Source organism: Paramacrobiotus metropolitanus, unplaced genomic scaffold (assembly GCF_019649055.1).
Source record: "Paramacrobiotus metropolitanus isolate TYO unplaced genomic scaffold, Prichtersi_v1.0 Parri_scaffold0000005, whole genome shotgun sequence".
NCBI classification, from domain to species: Eukaryota; Metazoa; Tardigrada; class Eutardigrada; order Parachela; family Macrobiotidae; genus Paramacrobiotus; species Paramacrobiotus metropolitanus.
Genome location: NW_026570225.1, coordinates 609,451 through 623,077, shown reverse-complemented (window position 1 = coordinate 623,077; position 13,627 = coordinate 609,451). Strand labels below are relative to the sequence as shown.

The 13,627-nt window shown below is 41.4% G+C and overlaps 3 protein-coding genes across 9 annotated transcripts; all 3 read right to left on the bottom strand.

Moving 5' to 3' along the window:
- Nucleotides 1-1,051: 1,051 nt before the first annotated feature.
- Nucleotides 1,052-4,281, bottom strand: LOC129581034 (ubiquitin thioesterase OTUB1-like). 7 transcript variants are annotated; one of them, XM_055471872.1, is made up of 8 exons: nucleotides 4,090-4,281; nucleotides 3,437-3,689; nucleotides 2,768-3,069; nucleotides 2,606-2,698; nucleotides 1,969-2,093; nucleotides 1,831-1,903; nucleotides 1,754-1,765; nucleotides 1,052-1,686 (listed from the first exon to the last, which is right to left on the bottom strand). In XM_055471872.1, exons 2-8 carry the CDS (start codon nucleotides 3,486-3,488, stop codon nucleotides 1,282-1,284), a joined length of 1,062 nt encoding a protein of 353 aa, XP_055327847.1. In that variant the 5' UTR covers nucleotides 3,489-3,689; nucleotides 4,090-4,281; the 3' UTR covers nucleotides 1,052-1,281. The 7 variants fall into 7 exon arrangements, with proteins under 7 accessions (XP_055327847.1, XP_055327848.1, XP_055327850.1 ...); XM_055471873.1 differs by having other exon boundaries at nucleotides 3,437-3,633; XM_055471875.1 differs by lacking the exon at nucleotides 4,090-4,281 and adding an exon at nucleotides 3,690-4,044 and having other exon boundaries at nucleotides 3,437-3,477.
- Nucleotides 4,282-6,264: 1,983 nt separating this feature from the next.
- Nucleotides 6,265-10,993, bottom strand: LOC129581421 (N-acetylgalactosaminyltransferase 7-like). Its single transcript, XM_055472479.1, has 10 exons — nucleotides 10,181-10,993; nucleotides 9,582-9,808; nucleotides 9,150-9,316; nucleotides 8,847-9,054; nucleotides 8,210-8,386; nucleotides 7,965-8,131; nucleotides 7,697-7,839; nucleotides 7,530-7,628; nucleotides 7,259-7,318; nucleotides 6,265-7,171 (listed from the first exon to the last, which is right to left on the bottom strand). Exons 1-10 carry the CDS (start codon nucleotides 10,331-10,333, stop codon nucleotides 6,806-6,808), a joined length of 1,767 nt encoding a protein of 588 aa, XP_055328454.1. The 5' UTR covers nucleotides 10,334-10,993; the 3' UTR covers nucleotides 6,265-6,805.
- A 1,389-nt stretch (nucleotides 10,994-12,382) lies between these two features.
- LOC129581425 (uncharacterized) lies at nucleotides 12,383-13,542 on the bottom strand. Its single transcript, XM_055472483.1, has one exon. It carries the CDS (start codon nucleotides 13,382-13,384, stop codon nucleotides 12,695-12,697), a length of 690 nt encoding a protein of 229 aa, XP_055328458.1. The 5' UTR covers nucleotides 13,385-13,542; the 3' UTR covers nucleotides 12,383-12,694.
- Between the last annotated feature and the right edge of the window lie 85 nt (nucleotides 13,543-13,627).

The window sequence follows — 13,627 nt, the reverse complement described above, 5'->3', positions numbered from 1 at the left end:
AATGGGTCATGGCTGGGAGCGCTTCCGGTTGTCTAACTTGGCAACCTTACGATCTACGGACTCTGCGGTAAGAATCGCGGTTTGTTACGCCTTGGACCACCGGTCATCACCCCACACCGTTTTGTTTGCGGTGAGTGGGCGGATGCCCGAGGGTACCATGGCCTAAGCTGCAAGAAAAGCCGCGGACGAATCCCTGCACATAAATGTCTGAATGCCATTGTGAAGCGCAGCCTCGCATCTGTCGGTTTCGAAAGCGAACTGGAACCTCAAGGTATCTTTCCAACAGACAGTAAACGACCAGAGACGGTGTTACTTTGACACCACGGCAAAGAGGACGAATGTTGGTATGGGACGATACTTGCGTCAACACCATGGCCATGTCGCACATTATTGCGACATCCGTACGAGCGGGAGCAGCAGCATCACTTGCCGAGCAGCTGCCCGCACGATAACGGAACTTGGACAGAAGATCGACAAGAAACCGGCGAAAAACGAGCCGCAGAATATCTTCGCCAGCGGATCAGCACCGAAATCCAACGAGAAAATGCGGCATCGATCATGGGGAGAGCGCCAATGGGAGCAAATTTAGATCAAATTTTCTCTGTGATCAGGCCGCCCCTTGCGATTGATGCTTGACAAGTGATTGTTTTCGAACTGAATGTAAAATTTTTTGTGAAGAGAGTACTGAATAAAACAACAGTGTATCGCTGCAGAGGTCACAACTACTTTGATAACGCCATAACAGTGGAGTAAAACAATTATAATATTAAGGAAGGCCATAATCTAGGAATTATCATTAATTTTTACTGAAAACTTTCTTAAGTGTACCATCATAAATTAGCAAGAATACTGCAAGCTGCAAACTAAGTTATCAGAATAACTACTCGGGTAGCTATATAGATTCGTTGTACAAGTTGCAATTTACAGCTTTTCATGTACAGTACTCGGTACTCCTAGTAAAATATCGAAAGCTCGATAATGCCTGCACGCGGCCACAACGTTCTTCTAAAAGCTAAAAGTAAGTAAGGCAATCCCATTCAGATGATTCTCCTGAGATCGAACAAATTTATTCGTGCCATTATATCAGCTCCACTGTCCCCAGTCAGTTTATAAGAATAAATACCAGTAAATCCCAAAGTAATTTCAAAATAAAGTTGAAAATCATTAGTAAAAGCACTGATGTCGTTAGATCGTGCAAAACACGCTACCAATAAGCTCAAAATCAAAACGTGAGTACAGAAATCTTTATGGCAAACTGTATAGAAAACCATGAAAACGCATTTATGTTCCTTTTTTATACAAAATATCATAATGACCAGGCCGGTACAACATGAATATTTCCGGTTCAGCTTCGGTTTCGGGAAAATCGTGGGCAATCACCGAGGAACTTCCACCACGATCCATGTATTCCACGCGTATTTTGACACTGAGCAACGATGCTACGGCAATGATGTGAATGTGGTCGCTTTCGCGAAACATCACCTCAACTTCGGCTCTACAGAAATCTTCCACGTTGGCATGATTCTCGATAAAATTCCCGTAAAACTCCGGATCGCTGCGTAGCTGCAACACGGTAAGGAATCTAAGCCACACAACAATAAAATCCGAACATCCCTGATTATTGAAAATGTCCAATAATTCCTCCTCTGTCGGAGTCTCCATCAGACGTGTCAACTGATCGTTGAACTGAGAGAAACAGACATAAAAATTATAATTATAAGAATCCAGATTTTATTAATCAGCGTTCACTCACGTTGTCCAAAAACTATAAACAAAACCAAGAGACAGTTACAACCACACCATACAAATAAAGCAATTCATATTTCTTACATCCTCCATGGTCAACTTCGGGTAATTAAATTTGAGTATCCGATCTTTGCATTCCACCATTAAGGCTTTCAATCTAACAGTTACGAAAATTATGGTAATAATAGTATTACACCGGCATGATAAGCTGCATAGTGAAACCTTTCAGCTTTTTCCTGATCGCCAGACAGCATAACATTTTCAAACAAGGAAAACCCCAAACATCGATAAAAACAGTTCCCGTCTCCACGAGTGCGACGCAGCCACTCGTACTTCATTTGCAGATTCTGAAAAAGCGATCAATTCAGTCATTCAGTCCAAAATGTGCAGTATCAATCGCCCACTGTGAGCCATCGCAAGGTCACGTAAGACAACGTATTACCAAGTAGTACTTACCATTTGTCGAAATCTCAACACTTAACTTGTGCCCGGAAACAGAATTCGAACACCACAAGAAATAATTATGTAGAAGTAGTATTCGTTGTAGAAGTGAGTGTTTAGAACTAAATAAATCTTAAGATAAGATATCCACCGAAAACAGACAAAACATCAAGATCCACAACAGCAGAAAACAATTTTAATGTCATTAAAATTATACAATTATACAATTAACTGTGTGTCGATGTGCCATACCCAATACAAAAATTACCCATAACACTAAAAAATGCAAAAGGTGACACCGTGATTGACTGCAGCACGTACGATTCTTGAATTTCTTAACTCTGGATATGGTAAATATTTACATAACAAGTTGAGAACGGTATTAAAACAAGCAAGTACCGTTGAAATAATTGCTTACCGCGATTTTCTGAATATAAACCGGGTCAGAGTATTCCTCCTCCAAGATGTCCAAACTCTCTTTCACAGAGACGAAGGGAACGTGTTCCTTAATCTGTCCAATCACACTTTCGTTACGAACAGAGGAAACCCTCCTTCTGCCATGACTCACTGCAGCCAGTACCTCATTCTCAATACTCAGCATCTGCTGCTGGGTGCGTTCGTCCACATACTGCGGCTCGACGAAGTCCAGCAGCGCCTGCAGGGGCTCGCCGCGGCTGCCAGCACTAGTCGACGGCTCCTCGTCCGCGGGCCCATCCCGCACATCCACGGCACCGGTGAGATCTGCTGGCTCCGCTGGCAACTCGCTCCTTTCCGGACCACTGGACATGTGCGCAGTGTAATACTCACTGGAGGAATCCGCTTCGCCGTATGCAACCTTGTCCTCGATGCCGTTCTGACTGCTGCCTTCCGGCTCGCTGTCCACTGCGAAACAGCTCCCGATTGAACCATTGGTCTGACTGGGTTGTGCTTAATTCGCAACATGCTCAACGAACAGTGGTAGCTCTACTCTACTGCTAGGGTACGCGGTTATTACTACGAAGTACGAACAGAAGTCCCACGACTCTCACCAAACAGAATGTTGCGAACAGACGCTGTTTTTAACTCACTCCTGATCGTATCGGAAGGCATTTCTATTAAAAACACCTAACACAGATTGTGGCAGTGAAGCCATTCTAAAGGCTTAACATGAAGCGCTCACTGCCTACAAGTTGCGAGTCTTGCGACTGCATTGCAAGACGAGAGGACAACCTTATTATACTAGACGAAATTCAAATAGTGACTGGGGCACCTTTTATCTTTTTCGGAAGGGTTCCTTCCACAGGCATCGTACTGCGGTCCATAGTTAAGACAAAGAAACAAGATCAATCCACGAATAAAAGGGTATACGATTAGCTGGCTTATTCCGTGTCTAGCAAAACTACTGCGCCATCGACAATCACTGTGGCTTTGCGAGCATTCAGAGAATACTGGAAGATGAAATGTTTCCTGTCAAAGGCACAGAAGTTTGTGTATACGCTCCCGTCAAAGGTGTAAGACAATACCTAATCAATAATATTGCTTCATTAAACAGGAAGCAGATCCACAATCGGCAATCCGACTTGTAACAAATGTAAAAACGATAACAATTTTCAAAACAGACAAAACAATCTTGACAGCAGTTCACTTATGTATGGAACAAGACTTACAAGAGCAACTAAGTACTCTGCTGCGGCTGCTGCATAAGAAAACCATCCGCAACATCCTCGGAACGAAAAAAAGCCATTTATAATTTTGTGGAATGCCGTTTAGCACAAATTATGCTGAAGGAGACGCAGTGAGCTTTAACACCATAAAATTTTAAAAGCCGTACTCGTACATACAGTTAACTTGTACCTAATCCCTTAATAAAATTTTAAATGGGTGGGCTAACTTAATCGTAATAATTGTTTTCTTGTTACTTACCATGTGGATTTAACAATCATAGAAATTCTGTTATGCATCTGCTGAACTTTATGACGTCTATTTTAATTTTAATAAAACTGCGCTAACATTAGCGCTGCTGCCTGCATAGTTTTCTGATGAAATCTGGCTATACTCGTACGCTTCGGTCATGCAGTGCCCACAAAAGGCGAGTGCCCTTTATAGGAAAAACAATTTCCTTAAATATACTTGTACCTATTTTAATGTTGTTAAACTACGTCACTAATCCATATTCTTACTGGAAGTGGAAGGCTATATGCATAAAATTATTGTGTGATTTATTCTGTATGGAGCACATAATTACTCGTTATCACATACAGTAATTAATCGTTTTCGGCTACCTACTTACAAAGTTACCCTACTTGTACACCTAATTGCATGTACAATACTAGTAATAATAGTGACGTCATGCCGATTGTCTGCAAAGTTTCATGTTGATCTACAATTTCAGCAGGAGTGCCGGTATTAGTAATCTGCGATGATCTAATCCGAACCTTGCATAAAAACCAGTGTGATTCATTCCTCTATCTTTATCACAAGTCCACGACCGCGAGAGTAATCTCGCGCGGATAACAAACAACGAAGATGCAGTGTTGTAGTCAAGTAGAATTTTTATCTCAGCTAACCAGTAAGCATAAACAAAATTATGACGCACTCACTCGATTGTTTCCAACGAAATTTTTAAAGTTTTCCACTCTTCACCCGCATTAAGGAGACGGCGGTGGAATTACTGTACTTGTATATCAGTGGACAGTGGCAATAACTATGACGACTGTATGCCAATAATGCAATACGTATACGTTACTGATCCGCATGGTCTACAAAACTTGTACTGTTCATCCGCGAAATCCCTTATCTTGCATCCTACCCTGAACTGCAAGATGTTCAAATCTTGCATTTCCATCAACACGTGCCGAAATTGCGCTGCTCTAGTTCCCCATTCTCCCTTATTAGTAAACAATTGTGCATTATATCGTTTTGATTATGATACTGCATTTGCGGACATGAGATGATGAGGATAAGTATGAGTGCGCTCCCTGCTTCCGGTGCTGCCGTGCTGGCATCCATTCCTGCTATCAGAGTATCAGTGCTACCTGCTCGTAGTAGAGCATGGCGTACTTCAAGTATGCATAAAACTTTATTATCATAAGCAGATATAATTTAGCTTTATTCAAGGTGCATGCACACAGTTTAGTACTGCACGTGATTATAGCCTCTGTAACCGTAAGTTTCTATATCTCGGTCTACAAAGAAATATATTTATAATTTTTTTATTATACTTTTTATATAAATTAGTTTAAATACGTAGACAGATACAGTACCTACTCGAATACTCGTATAGTATGTACATGAGCAAAACATAATATTTGTTACGTGATCTGACAACAAATTACCGTATAACTATAGGCCGTGCGATCATGTGTACGTAATATAATACAAACACAAATTTAATACAGGTTGTGATTTAGATTCTTGGAGTCGTCCAGAAAGTTGTCAAGATATTTCACCAATTCTTTCCTCTGTATTCTCACCAATAACAGTGTACGCTTGACCTTTTCGGGATGGAAAATGCAACGCGGAAAATACGTATTGTTCCATTTTGTTCTAGAATAACCGGAACGCAAAATGAGGTAGTTGGTTACACCGATTCGAAAGCATACGGTTACACCTTTTGTGACCTTTGCTAAAGCTACTCGAACCGGATGGCTGACTAGCTCATTTTGGTCCTCTACACGATCTGCCGCACATGGCAGACATCTTAAAGACCACAGGTAACCAAATACAAAGCCGCGCGAGATTTTGGATACCTACGAGTATATGGAGTTCTGACCATTTATGTCTACATCGTTCTATTTTTATGATAATTTATGTAAGTAGCGAGACTGCTTGTACTCTACATCGCAGGAACAGACGATTTCATAATGTTAAAACAACAAACACATAACTCTATGAGTTTTTAAAAACATAAATTTTCAGTGGCTAAGCACTGTGCAGTATTATCTGCAAGTCACCTTTGTGAGGAGGTGTGCGTTGTTCAGTCGTTAAACTCGAGTCTTGTCAGCAATTTTAGGACGATTGCTGTCAGCTGTCGGCCATTCTACTGTAGGTGCGACAATTAGTAATTATTCCAAACATGATATGTACCGGTATTAAACTTCAATTTATTTTCTAACAAAACTGTCAGCAGTCAGGACTTCGCGCGTATCGAGCAAGGCTGCGCACGAACCGGTAACCGTAAGGTTACAGAAAAAGTTTTATAGCAATAAGTTCTATTTGCAATAACCTGCAGTGTCTGTGCCAATGAAAACAACACGACAACGGGAACCCTACAATAAGCTTAAGCGACTGCAACGATCTTATAGCAAGTGCTGATTTTTTTAAAACAAGCAGCACAAATATAATAATAACAGTAACAATTTTTTGAGAGAATACGATTGCGGCCTCGTAAACATAACAAGGGCTAGCACAACCATATTCGACAACGCAGAAACAAAATGGACTCTGGATGGAATATTCAACGTCCCCTCCGCTGTTTGGTAAGACAGCAGCCCGACATAACCCAGACGCATAAAACTCTTTGAGCAAACCTCCTTCCACCCTGTTTAAGGCACCGGAATGTAGGCACAAAATGGCGGTCGAGAAACCCACACTAAAAGTTTCCCATATTAGAAGGCAGAAAGCAGCACCACATATCAGATCATTTAGGATGAATCTCCTTGAATTCCCACAGCTGCTCCTTCTTTGTCGAATCACAGTCTCTCACCCACAATTCACTTTTATCGTTCATTTCCGCGCACAGGTTTTTCGTTTTGTGCTTAAAAAGATGTGTATTTGCATCTAAATCCCAGGGACCGTCCACACGACCTTTCGGGCAGTCCTTCATGACCACTCGGTTGGTATGGTCCGCATCTATACAGCGTTCACCAAAACCAAGCTGTCCTTCGGCATTGAAACGGAAGAACTGGTTTCCACCCCAACCGTGGCAGCCGGATACTCCCAGTTTTGTTGGTACATTGCGTCCAAATGTATCGAAGCATTTCGGGCTATCACCCACACTGCGCAGCTGCAGCAAATAAGTGACCGAACATAAATACTTCAAATTTCGGAACAGATGGGACAGAAACTCCACTACACGGATATACATAATTACCTCGCCGAAGAAACGATTGGCAGGAAGCAAAGGGAAATCTTTAACAACATCGTACGCAATCTGCAAAAGGAGATATAACATTACTTATCACACAGTACAACGTAGTTCAGTAAAACCATGCGAATTCCTACAGCAGTTCTCATTGAGACTGTTTATAACCTTTCGAGTTAACTTTTTCGTTATTTTGTGTAGAACAACATCAAAAAGTTTTCAACCTGTCACCTTTCACTCTCCACTTGAGGTTTACTATATAACCAGTTTACTAACGTACGTTCTCCATGAACCATTTGAAGCTTTTGCAGTTTAGTCGCTCCCGCACTGCTTTTTGTTTGCTAATGTCGCCAAAATCCACGTCAGGCATTAACGGTTCCTGTAAACAAGGTGAACGCATGTTACTACAGAAATATCAAAATATCCGCCAGTGTGAGGAATCCGTACTCTTATATAAACGTATTCCTTATATTCATCCATCCAGGTTTCAGCAACTCTGCGGTGATTCAAGTGCACTAAATGACCTTTCTTCTGTAGTTTTTCCGGAAGTGGATCCTGATGGATGGACGATCGTTTTTTGTAAATGTGACCTGTATATCACCAATACGACGATTTTCAGCAGTCAGTCAATGAATGCCCAGAACGTCGAGGTTATGCGGGCCAAGAAACAGCCACCTCGTGAATCATCAAGGCAAAATCAATGCCGCTAACTCACCAATATGCGAACACGGCACCCATAGCAAGCTGCCCCCGCACTGCCACACTTTGAAGGACAGCTCATACTGCTCGCCACCCCAGATTTCCAGACCTTCGTCATACCATCCCAGCTCTTCAAAATAGCCACGATGGATGGCAAACAGGCCACCAGCATGTGTGGGAGACCTATAGTGAGTCACATAATCGAAAACAAGAGCACATCCTACAAACTAGACCTACGAGTATACAAAGTTGTCCACATACCGGTATGGTTCGCTATAGTGCTCGTGCCGACTGGTTTCTCTTTCAGAGATTTCAATCTCCTTGTACAACATTCCCCATTCCCAGATACCCGCAAACATTTTTTTGCCTTGGTATACAGATTCAATCCGGAAAGTATCGGCATCGATGCCGTCAATAATCGGTACAGTCATTGTCGTGCTGCAACAGAGCGCATAAAGATGATACTATTTCATATCCTAATAATAAGTACTAGTGCTCGTATTTGTACTTGTCGAGAAGCACAAATCACCGAAAACCATCCCGACAAAATTAATACTGTCGTTTCGCTAAAATCCACCACGCTGCTCGCCGAATAATAAAAGAGGCCCATACCGACTGTTGTCAAAATTGCTTTAGAAGTTATCACCATGCACTTCAACCATGTTCTCTTATTTGGACATTACGTCCTCATTGAATGCACGGTTAAGTATCGGAACCAAAATTATATCGCGGAAATTACGAGCACATAATATACAGATATAAATGTATTAAGTACAATACATTAACTAACTATATGATCAAGTTTAGGAACTAACTATCCCAGTCCACATTTTTTCAAAGCGTAAAGCGAACCTACAATTTCAAAGCATTATGCCGATAGCTACTAGCAGACACGTACCGATCTTTTGCAATAGGTGCGAGTAGTGGTGGCAACCAATTATATCCAACTTCACAATGCGCATCCAGAAAAATAACCACTTCCCCTCGAGCCTCTTTAGCTCCGATGGTGCGGGTTCGAATCAAGCCCTCACGCTCTGCATTTCTGACCAAACGCACTTTTCCATCAAACTTCGCAATGGTATCTTCCAGTTCTTTCTTTAATACCTCTACCAGAATTTTTTAGTTACGTTCCATCCATAAACGGCGATGTGCAACAGGAATGCCTCAAACAAGATGAATGAGCTAACAGGAATTCGCTAACCTCGATTGCTTGCATCATCAACGAGCAAAACTTCTTCCAAAAATTGAGGTGGACTGCGATTCAGAACACTATGCACAGTGCGCAGCAGCGTCGAGGGCATTTCATTGTGGAAAGCGACAACCACCGATGCCTTGGGCAACGCTTCCGGATAATGCCACCACTTGCATCTAACCAAAGCAGGATTTGATTAGCAAAATTTTCTAGGTGGTGTTACATTAACAATCTTGTACTCCATCTGCAATCGCCTATATCAACACTACGGCACTACCTAGAGTACGTAAACTCGAAATTTACTGTATGCATATAATCCGTAATAATCGTTGTTGATTATTTCAGTATTATTGAGGCCCATAACATAAGTTAAAACAGTCAACAACTGTAATCACTCCTAAAATATGTGCTGAATTTTATGATTTTATCAAGATCACATACTCTGGAGGTCGAATGTCCGGAATGGCTCGGTCTAGGGAAATTTTCTCGCTCGCACACTGGTTAAATCCCCAGTCCTTGACACATTCATCCCCATAATTCACTCCTCCCTCCACCTGGACAGGAGCACCGTACTCTCCAGGGCCTTCGCGTTTCTCTTTCTCCACATACTCAAAATTGCCCAGAAATTGATCTTTAAACACGGTTTCCACGTTATGGTCGTGTCCTCGCTGCCAAAAAATCCACAAGACAGTCAATGAATGCATGCAAAACTTGCATAAAAAACAAATAACAAAAAATGTTGAAAAATATCTCCGTCAATTATACGACATTCCGCAATCTTGTAAACAGGACGTATATGCATGCAAACCTGAGTTTCCAAAAATACTTAAATTTTTTGCAATCATATTGTAACGTTACAAATTAGGGTCCATAAAACAGAAATAATTACAGTGGTTACTGAATATTCTTAAATGCAGGGATCTCGAAAAAATGAAAGCGGAACAAATAAAAAAACAAATTTCAGTAAAAGTGTAAAAGAATTAAAAAGGATAAAGACATCATAAAGTTATTTACTTATCTTAACTATAAACTTTATTTACCTCTTCCATACTCTTGCCATTAAAAGGCCCCGCAACCTGAGATCTGAAAAGCGACTGGAGTATGCCAATCAGCAGCACAATAGCAACAACGAGTGCGATCTTGACGTAAAGTTTGGGAAGACGATACTGCCTCGAAATACGAAAATTTGCCATTTTGATTGCTGCTCCACACTTCCTGCGGCAAATGCAGAACCAAATTTGTTTAACCACCTCGAACTTCACAAATGACGACTGTTGAATCAAAGCAAGATGGAAATGCCAAAAAAATGGAGATCCTCCAGCAGTTAGTGCAACAATTCCAAGGCTGCGCGAACTTTAGCCTTTGCTGAAGCTGGATGCAATCATGCGCCTGCCATCAGTGTTCCCAGTCATCGTCCCACGTCGGATTTAAATCATTTGCAACCAGAAACGATATCAAGAATCTCATAAAATCCAAGGAACTCGTCGCGTACTGTGGAGCAATCCGTCTGCGAGCACGCAAACGTGCCACGTATTACGAACAAAACTCAGAAGCGGCCAACTGCTGAATGTGAACAAGTACCTAGAGCGCACCACTGGGTCTATTTGTACATCTCGTTTTGAAACTCAGTAATGAGTAATGTTAGAACAGATTCAGGAACACAGCACTATTACTACAGACCAAAGACATTATTATCAAGTGAAAACTCTCGCAAAATGCTTTCGTAAAATTTCATAGAAAGGAAAGAAATTTCTCATTTAGAAACATAATTCTGGACATTCTCGGTTTACTGATGTAATGCGGCACCATGCATTTTGGTGGCAGATAGCCGATAGTCTGAAAATATTAATTGTGAAGTGTGTTCGCGTCACCAACACCGTACCGGTTGCCCACATAAACATTGTAGACGAATACGTCTCTGACAGTACAAGACCTGCGGCCAACACACCGTTCAATAGAAGTTTTTAACTCGCAGTCATAAGCAAAAAAACTGCTTCTTTTTCACTTATGGATTTAGAAGTATACATAATTAACTGCAAAGATTACCAGCTTAGAATGTCTGAATGTTTCAAAATTTAATAATCCGATCTGCAGTACTTCAGTATTCAAAGACAATCTCGCCAATACGGCACAACAGCATAATCGCCCACCGGTGTCTGAAATGCCGGTACCACCGGCAGCATACTCTTACATCTATACGTTATAGCATAATATTACTAAATACTGTTTAGTTTAGTTTAGTAATATTATGGTTACTTCGTATAGATATATATCTTTTAATTCGGCAATGGCCAGTTCACATAATAATAAGCTTACGCTGGTAGAAACTAATTAAAATGATTGAAAATGTAAACAGTAAAAACAGACTGCTGACCCTCCTTGGGGGCAAACATCCACTCACGCACCCCAATGTTAGGGGGCCAGTTTTCAGGGGCAAACATCTTATCCGATTCATGAGCAAATGAACCAACACGCGCAAAGAGATTCTTGCGGCCCATTTTAGCAGAATAGATAGACACAAATCTGACAGAGATCCCGTTTGATTCAATGACGCGTTTGAGATCTTTGCTGTAATCATCTAGTGACGAATGGTTGGTCTGCTCCGATATATATTAACTTTTAACTAAAGGTAAAAGTAAGTAAGTCCGTTGTACGCAAATTTAAAATTTACAATAGAAACCGAAGTATAGTGACTGATTTTCGATTAAGCAAACTTGGAACTGTTAGAAAAAAATTCGACTCTAGGAAAACCATTTTGAGATATATGGTCATGGACAAACTGAATACGTGAATTGTTCGGTTCTTGGCGACTTACTGTAATGTACCACCACCGCATTTTCAAAACAGCTGGACATGAAACAAAAAAGCGTAAAAAACTGCAAAAACCATGAGGATCGAAGAACGAACCGATGAACGGATCTGTCGGCAAGAAACTACCCTAGCATAACAGTCTACACGTTACAAAATACCTAAATATACCTAAAAATACCTATACGATATAATTATACCTATACGTTTGAAAGTTGTGACTCGTGAGTCGTGACGACGGTCACCTAATAATAGTACAAGGTACTAGTACTTATTGAATTGATTGGTAGGACTGCCTGAGTCGTCCCAACAAAAAATAAAATGGTAATAAGGAAACGGAAAATTAACGCAAACGTTGTATACGTAATTACCAAACCAAAAAGCATAAACGAAATAATAAATTAATTACATGATATAAAAGCTCGAAATCTATATAGCGATGGGAAATTTTTTATCGCAATGGTCAAATATTCCAGTCAACAATTTAAAGCTGCTTAAAGAATTAAAACTCACACAGGATACGAGTAAATTCACTCTTAAAGGGCAGATACATAGCACAAATCAAAATAATATATAATATTTTCAAGCAATGAAGTGAAAACCAACCCATGTCTTTATTACGACTACGACTACGCATACATCTCTCCCATATATCCCACGCACAGCCAGCATAGGTATATTATCTGATCGTTAAATCAACCATTAGCTCACATCAGAATTATTACAAACAGCAGCAACTGCTGATTTCAACACGTCGGCGACATGTTTGAAGTTTTGCCCCAACCAGGCTTTTCTTTGTTTTTTACATTGGCTTTAACATCACTGGATTCCTGATGCTTCCCGCCATCCGTTGACTCTAAACCTTCTTTCCCAATAACCTGCCCCACAGGACTCTTCACTTTGGGCCTTTGGCCGCCGCTGGTTTTGGCATCGTAATCCACATCATGGTCTGGCTTAACTCCTTTAGCGCCCGTCACAGGGGCTGCTTCTCTGCACTTGCAAACATCCGTACTGAATTTCCGACCTCTGATCCCGGGAAAAATGTTCATCGAGCCCATGAACGTGGAATAGCGGCGTCTGCCAACTGGATCCTTCTCCGCGGTTGATTGATTACCGGTGACAGGCTGTGCATGAACAGCACGTTTCTCCATGCCTCCATCCTTCACACCACCTTCTTCGTATGCCTCGTGCAAGATTTCCTCGGCGCCCTTGAAAGCTGGCCCCCTCCTGTTATCGTTTTCTGGCTTTTCCTGCATAAGGCTCTTTACAGCGGGTCGTTCCTCGCGGTGGACATTGCCAGGCAGCTTGGCTGAGTGACCAGGAGAAGTACGCGCTCGTTGATCGCCTGCAGACACAAAGCGGACGCTGGTAACCTGAACCGTGGTGGATAAGCGCTGTCCCACGCGAAACATCAGCACAGGCATGGAAGTAGTCATTGGTGCGATTTCAGAAGAACGTTTCCAAAATTTAATTTTTTTAACTTAAGGAAATTCACAAGTTAAAGATACAGAGAGAACTATAATCTGCAAAATCTGGGAGTCACAAGTGATATGCAGATCAGGACAAACGACCAACTGAAATAGACAACTGGTTTTTCCAAACTTTTACACGCACGATAAACCATAAAACAGCTGTGTTTTCCTTTCTGCGGAAAATTCCACGACATCTAAAATCAACGT

Bases quoted from the DNA above. Each gene is read 5' to 3' on its own strand.
- LOC129581034 (XM_055471872.1), bottom strand. From the start codon at position 3,488: ATGGACCGCAGTACGATGCCTGTGGAAGGAACCCTTCCGAAAAAGATA. The intron at 2,094-2,605 runs GTAAGCAATTAT...TCGCTTTTTCAG, and splicing joins TTTATATTCAGAAAATCGCG to AATCTGCAAATGAAGTACGA. The intron at 1,904-1,968 runs GTTTCACTATGC...CGTAACTGTTAG, and splicing joins GATCAGGAAAAAGCTGAAAG to ATTGAAAGCCTTAATGGTGG.
- LOC129581425 (XM_055472483.1), bottom strand. From the start codon at position 13,384: ATGACTACTTCCATGCCTGTGCTGATGTTTCGCGTGGGACAGCGCTTA.
- LOC129581421 (XM_055472479.1), bottom strand. From the start codon at position 10,333: ATGGCAAATTTTCGTATTTCGAGGCAGTATCGTCTTCCCAAACTTTAC. The intron at 7,840-7,964 runs GTGAGTTAGCGG...GGTGATATACAG, and splicing joins GGTGCCGTGTTCGCATATTG to GTCACATTTACAAAAAACGA. The intron at 7,172-7,258 runs GTAATTATGTAT...TATTTGCTGCAG, and splicing joins CCAATCGTTTCTTCGGCGAG to CTGCGCAGTGTGGGTGATAG.